The 7,038-nt window shown below is 44.1% G+C and overlaps 1 protein-coding gene across 2 annotated transcripts in view; it reads right to left on the bottom strand.

The window, feature by feature from the left end:
• Positions 1–416: 416 nt before the first annotated feature.
• The window catches only part of LOC111153441 (brain abundant membrane attached signal protein 1), a 61,636-nt gene continuing 55,014 nt past the window's right edge, over positions 417–7,038 (bottom strand). For both annotated transcript variants that reach the window (XM_022512460.1, XM_022512461.1), the window contains exon 2: positions 417–1,992. In XM_022512460.1, the coding sequence (XP_022368168.1) occupies positions 1,318–1,983 (666 nt within the window). In that variant the 5' untranslated portion in view covers positions 1,984–1,992 and the 3' untranslated portion in view covers positions 417–1,317. The remainder of the gene's footprint in view (positions 1,993–7,038) is intronic.

The following is a 7,038-nucleotide window of genomic DNA, read 5'->3' as shown; positions in this document are numbered from 1 at the left end:
AGGCTTTGCAGGAGTATGGTAAGTAATGGGATAAAATATCACCATCATCAGTGGTCTCACAACGCACATACACAGGGTATTTCTATAAGATCTTCTAATCCTCTTTCCAACCTTCAAGATCAATTCCACTTACTGCCTCTTGTTTTATTCAAAATATCTGTTCTAAGTAAATTAATAACATCCATTTTTAGAGGGTGTCTATCCATAGCCAGTCAGTTTTCAGTTTGGCCTCTGCAAGGTAGTGTACGGACACTGATCCACCGGCTAATTGTTGAAACAGAGAATGTTCAAGAAAATATGAGCACACTGCTTTCTACCCAAGTACCACCAGGAACAGGTCCAACAGAGCATTCTGTTCTCTACTGAGGTAATTACGGAGAAAGGATGGGGTGGTGAAAGAAAACCAATAGTCTCCATTACTTTTTAATTGTTTGACTTTATTACTGTTGCACCATTTATACAATTACATATAATTTCAATGCATCCATTGTACATTTTTTTTGTTTTTTTATTTATTTTTTTTTTCCATTTTCCAATGAGTGGTGTGTTGGTGTCTGTGACACAGAATGGAAGAGAAACCGGAACTGCAATGAACGCAGACTTTTTTTTTTTTTTTTTTTTTTTTCATTTCCACTGACCAATAAACAGAACTACAGGTGCACCCAACCACGGACATGCATTAACTCGTCATGAGAAATCTAGGGAGGCTAAGTAGGATGAGAGAATGTTTGTTACTCCCAAAAATACCTGGGGAGGAAGAATGGAGTATTGGCATCAAGATACACACGTGGACAGGCTAAGTGGGCTGTCTGAAAGGTGGCATTCATCCACAACATTAAAAAAATATCAAAATAAGAAAAGCTGTAAATTAAAAAGAAAACACAGAAAATACTGCTCTCATAAAGATCTGATTGCCTTGGCATAGGCCCCGCGGGCAGAATCAATCGCATCACTCCAACCCCCTTGCAGAAGACAAGAACGCTCGGATCTTGGCGGCAAAGGGCGCGTGGCAGCAGTCGGTACGGAAGATGTGTACTTTCAGACATTGATCTTCAAAATCCAGGACTGACTGGGAACGTGGACTGAAGGTATATTAGATATTTCCCCACAAAAATACTATTTGGATTCTCCCCACCCCCTCCCTCCCTTGATGGGACAGCATCCTTTTTAGTTATTTTTTTTTTTTAATTTCCTTGGGCAATACATATCATGACTTCCAATTGAAACGAGTTAGTAGAGGAGAGAGAGAGACAGAGAGAGGACACAGAGAGAGAGAGACAGGCGGTGGAAGCGGGACCGGGCTCAGAGGTGTCCGTGTTACTCTTTGACCGCTACGGTTTGCTCGGCGCTGGCCGCGGGCGCCTCGGCGGCGTCGTCTGCGGGGGCTGCGGGGGCCGGGGCCTTGGCCGGGGCCGTGGAACTGGGCGCTTCCGTGGCTGCCGGGCTCTCCTTGGACGACGGGGCAGCCTCGGTGCTGCTGGGTTTTGAGTCTGAAGCCGGGGCCCCGTCGCTTTTCGTCTCCTGCGCGGCAGGAGCTGCGGGAGCCTCAGTCTTTGTGGGTTCCCCGGCCTCCGGGCCCTTGTCATCCGCCTTGGCCTCCGCGGGCGCCTCGGGCTCCGCAGCCTGGGGGGCGTCGCCGGCCGCGGGCTCGGGCTCGGCCTTCGGGGGCTCGGCCTTGCCCTCGGCCGCCCCCTCCGTCTGCTCGGGCTCCGCCTTCGGGGCGTCTTCCTTGGCGGCCGCCGCCGTGTCTTTGTCGCCTTCCTTGTCTTCGGGCTTGCTGGCCGCCGCGTCCGGGCCGTCCTTGTCGGGCTTCTCCTCCTTGGCCTCCTTCACCTCCGCGGTCTCGGCAGCCGCCTGGGTCTCGTTCTCCTTCGGGGTTCCCTCCTCTTCGGTCCCGGCTCCTTCGGCCTTCTTGTCTTTGTCCTTGGCCTTCTCATCGTTCACGTTGTATCCCTTCTTCTTCTTGCTGAGTTTGCCTCCCATCTTGCGGTTCTGCAACACAGCACAACAGGGCACAACACGGAGAGGGGTTACTGCTGGCTCGGAGGGAGTGTCGGTGCCCCCCACCTCCCGCACCCATTCCCAGGCCGCACTCCGACCCCCCGTGGTGATGGCATGGGGGCGGGGCCTCCTCCAGGGGACCGGGCCAGGAAGGTGGCATGGTCAGGGATGGTACTGCGGAAGGCCCTCGTCCCCGGGGGAGGCCAGGCGGAGAACTGCCCACCACCAGCCCCAGGGCCCTCATCAGCCTGCACCTTCACGTGGGGCTTCCCCGCCCGCACAACTGTGAGAGAGAAACTTCTCCTGAGACGCCCTCAAGTCTACCTTAGTTTGTTTCAGAGGCCAGAATGGACCGCGATGCTGCTGTGCATGAAAACTGAAGGCGGCCACTGCTTACGAAGTGAAGAGCTCAGCAAGCTACTGAAGGGGACACTTCAAAAATGGCGACCAGGGTAAAGCTGGTGTTAACTGTCTTTTGCCACAATCCAAAATTCTTAAAAAGTGCATCATAAAAAGTAAAGAGCTCGATTACACAGTGTCTAGCTGCAGCAAGTGAAGACATAATAAACGCAGATCGAAGAATCCGTGATTAAACACTAAGCTTGTCCATGGTAAGGGGAAGTGGAGCAGTGTGTGTGTGTTAGGTGCTTTCTGATGGGCAGCTCAGATAGGAAGCATGGAGCACTTACGTGCAAAATGGCAGAAGCAGCCATTTTAGATCTATGGCAGAGCTGGAAAAAGCCTTCACAATCTTAAAATACTTTCCCGAGAAATGGCACAGCTGTTGATAACGCACAATCACAAATTTCCAGAAAATAGTCTCAAACTACAAACTCCTCTGAAACTCCGTTGTTCATATACCTGCTCATATATGCGCACATATCTTCAAAGACCAAAGGCAAGTAGTATTTGGCCTATCTCCTTAGTATAGCAGGACCAGTTAAAACTATCTCCCAAAACACGAAAAGCCTAGATAGTGTCTCTAGCTACATTTAGTTGGTTAGTTGTGTCAGAATTGTATTCATTGCTTTTTTAGATGTTTTTGGCTTAAAGATACTCTATAGCAATATAAAAATGTCCCTCATGGTCAATTACCTGATTAGAATTCAAACTAATAAAATGGTCATTAACCATCATGTATCAGTGGGAACCCCCGGGAACTACTGCTCTTCAGAGGAAAATCTGTTGCTTCTCCTTGATGAAGCAGGGAAAAGATCCGATGCCAATATTCTTTAGTCCCCACAATTAAGAAAAGACCAGGAGAGAGAGAGCCTTGCCCTGGGGCCCAGTGGAGTACAAGTGACAGTTGACCTGGTTCTGTCCTAGGTGAAGGATGACTCTGGGTTGAGTTATGAAGTTCTTATTGACCAGTAACCTTTTTTTTTTTTTTAAGTCATCCATTTAGAACAGAAAATTTTATTCTTTACACTTCTTGGAACCATGCATGATTCATGAGAGTGAAATAATCTACATTTATCTTATTTAAAAGCTGGGTGTTAGGTAGGAGAGCACTATTCTTCAGTCAAAATTTGTCTCTATCTGCTAATTTCCACCCCATATGTGAATTTCCTGTCTGGAATGCCTTTAACGTTGGAGGAAGAAAAAAGCAGTAAGCAGAAAGATGACCAAAATAATGTTCCAAGTCTGAAGGAAGGCCTTTATTATGTTCTGAAAGAATTTCTCTTATATATCTCTTTTAAAAAAAAGGAATGGTTTTTGGTCATAACCCACTTCAGACACCCAATGGGTTCTATTTGACTTAATTTTGGGTTATTTTTCCCTCGGAAGTGGGGGCAAATACATATGGTAAAATACAATTAAATATACTTTAATCTCGTAAGCAATCACAAAGCAAAAATGAAAATACAAAGAAATAAATTGGATCAGTGTTTTAAATAGTTTATAACTCAGTTAATTAGCCGATGTGCACGAATGTCAAAAGTAATTTCAGCTCTGACATTTTGAGATATATTCTGGTACATTAGGTTAGAGGGAAGAAACAAGAAAACCTGACAGCTCTGCTCTTTGTATATATTCTCCCATTCTGTAGTAGAAACCCATACACCAACTTACAAATTACAGAATAGAAGACAAAGTGTAAATGTGGTGTACATTCTGAACATAACAGGAGTGCCTCTTTCTGACATGCACAGCAAGAAATTCTATACGACCATCCCCAGAGGCTTAAAGTCATGTTGGTTTACAAACCTAAAATCTATGTTACTAAAATTGGTTTTCGGAAACAGTCAGGGACACTTTCTATCCTTTAGGCCCAGCTGCGATTCATTTCTGGGTTGGAAATGAATATATATCATCAAGTTGTAAATAAGAAAGTCTCTATCCTTATTTGTTTTTCAAACACGAAGTTAATAAACACCCCTGCTTTTTGCTAATTTTCTTGTATAAGGTGCAGCGGGGTATCAGAGGCAGGCTTATAGAATCCACGAGAACCCTGGAAAAGCAAGGTAGTCCGGTTTTTCCCAAGATAATATGGGTGAAAACCTTGCCTATATAAGCAGGGGTGAATTAAAATTACAGTTTAACATCTATTAATGGTTTTCTGAGTGTCAAGCACAATCCTAATCCTAAACACATTACTAAATTATTTTATTTAATCTTCTCTACAGTACCATAAGGTAGTAAATTTACCATTAGCGTGCTCATTTTACCCATATGGAAATTCTAACTAGCGGAGTTCATGGGGCAGTATCATAAGGAAAAGGTCAAATCCAACAGAATTAAGATGAGAAGGCATCATCCAGGTGGTCAAAGGGAACATCATGAACAAGCCGGTAACAGGACAGAGCTCATCTCAGGAATGTTACCCACCCTGGGTCACAAGGTTGGTGCACACAGATGTGGGGTGACTCAGAACTCAAGACATCGCCAAGTGAATGATGAACACAGAACTTTAGGTACTCTCTGCCCCTAACCTTGTTATCGCCCCATTTGTCAGTGGAGCTTTGTATCAGTATCCGTAAGAAATAAGGAGAGCAATGGGCACAGATTTTAACCATTTCTCTCATATCTATTATTTCTAATTTTGAAGGAAATTAGCTGGTATAGAAAGTTTTAAGTTCAAACATCTAAGTTAAAAAAAAAAAAAAAAGGCAGTTTAAAAACAAAAACCCAGCAACAAATAACCCACCTTGGAAGTCACTTAAACCTCAATCTGAGCTACAGTGAAGGCTGAGACTACCTTTTGCATTTCTCCACATCTGGGACACTCACTAACCATTAAAACACGACCCACGCTGATGGACTGAACTAATAAGCTCCATGTGTTGATGATATAATAACCCAACACTTAAGTTGATCTCGTAGTTAAAACATGTCAAAAGAAAGCAAACTCCAGAGCTGTCCTTTAAAATTACAAGAGAATTTGATGCCACAAGGACCAAACTATAGACTTAGGTCTTCAAGTTGGCATAGAAAATAACTTAACAGTCAACAACACAGAGAGAGAACTTCACTGTGTGTAATCTGGAAAATTCTGGACAAGAATTATTTCATGGAGTATTTGCATGTTGCCTCATGGTTGACTCCTATAACGTGTTGCTATGAATCCCATCTCCCCAGCGTACCTACCCTGAATCTTTGGGCAAGTCTACTTAAACTCTGTCCTCTCATTTCCTGTACAGCACAAAATGTCAACCTTACAAGAATTTAACATGAGGCATTAGGACAGTGTTTGACATTTCATGGGCCTACAATAAATGTTAATTCCTTTCCCCATCATTTAATTTTGCAATTCTTAGGTAGTTCTATCCTCGTAAATCCCAAGAGAATGGTAGAACATGGGCTCGAAACACACAAGCTCTATGATCAGGTCTGAGAAGGGCTGTAATTAAAAGAATATTTAAAAATATTTTTAAGTGTCATCATGAAGATTTTTTCTATGTGTATCCCAAGCTTGCTCCTGCTGACTGAGTGCACGTGGAAAGGAAGCTGGTGCATTTATTTGCTGCCAATAGTAAATTAGTCTACTATAGACTAGCCAGCAAATCTCCATCCTCCAAATTTGAGCTGATACTAGAGCGACCACAGAAGAATTATTTCATCTTCCTAGTACCTCTTCATTTGTTCCAGAAAAACAAGGGAAAATCCATTTCAGTCATGAGGATGAAGATAGAACCCAAATTCTGCCGTTGAAACTCATTTACTGCCTATTAAATATGCACAAGGCAACAAGCCTGACCCACATCTTAGCTAGTAAGCTAAACGTCAGTTTCTTAGGAGCGAGGGAACACCGTCAAATGCCTCCCCCTCCCCTTTTTTCCTACTTTCTGCAGAGGAGTTTTTTCTTTTATAAAGTACCAATACTTTTAATATTTTGAAGGTCCTAACTTAGGTCCCACAGCTGTCCTGTACTTATTCCCCCACTCTTAGAAAACCAGACCTTTTTCTAGTTAATTAATTCTATTAGGATATAAACAAATATTCAGAAAAACTGAAGTCCTGCTTTTTGGTGAAGGGAGGAGAGAAAGGGTCACTGTGGCATTGTGCACTGATCAAAGAAACCTGGCATAGGAAGTGGGAGGCCAGAAGGGAGGCCATAAAAGAGTAGAGGAGGGACCAATGGTGCTGAATTCTCTCTAAGGGTTCTCCTGGGTCGGGGAACTCAGAGCCCGTATCCACACCCACCACCTCCTGACACTGACCTCACAGCCCTGTTGTTAGCTTACACTACACACTCATTTCTTTTCTTTTCTTTTTTTGGGCGGGGGTGGTGGTGGTGGTGCTAAGGATTTTACTTATTTATTTGACAGAGACACAGTGAGAGAGCGAACACAAGCAGGGGGAGCGGGAGAGGGAGAAGCAGACTTCACACTGAGGAGGGAGCCTCTGATGCTAGGTTTAATCCCAGGACCCTGGGATCATGACCTGAGCAGAAGGCAGACGCTTAATGAATGAGCCACCCAGGCGCCCCTACACACTCATTTCTGACACAACTTGCCTTTGTTTATTGGCAGCTAATGACTTTTCCTAATAATAAAGGACAGTGTGTATTCAGGAACTTCCATGAAAATTCCAAAG

The sequence above is a fragment of the Enhydra lutris genome, unplaced genomic scaffold (assembly GCF_002288905.1).
Source record: "Enhydra lutris kenyoni isolate GAN:26980312 unplaced genomic scaffold, ASM228890v2 scaffoldscaffold32, whole genome shotgun sequence".
Classification (NCBI taxonomy): Eukaryota; Metazoa; Chordata; class Mammalia; order Carnivora; family Mustelidae; genus Enhydra; species Enhydra lutris.
This window is presented reverse-complemented; position numbering and strand designations above follow the sequence as displayed.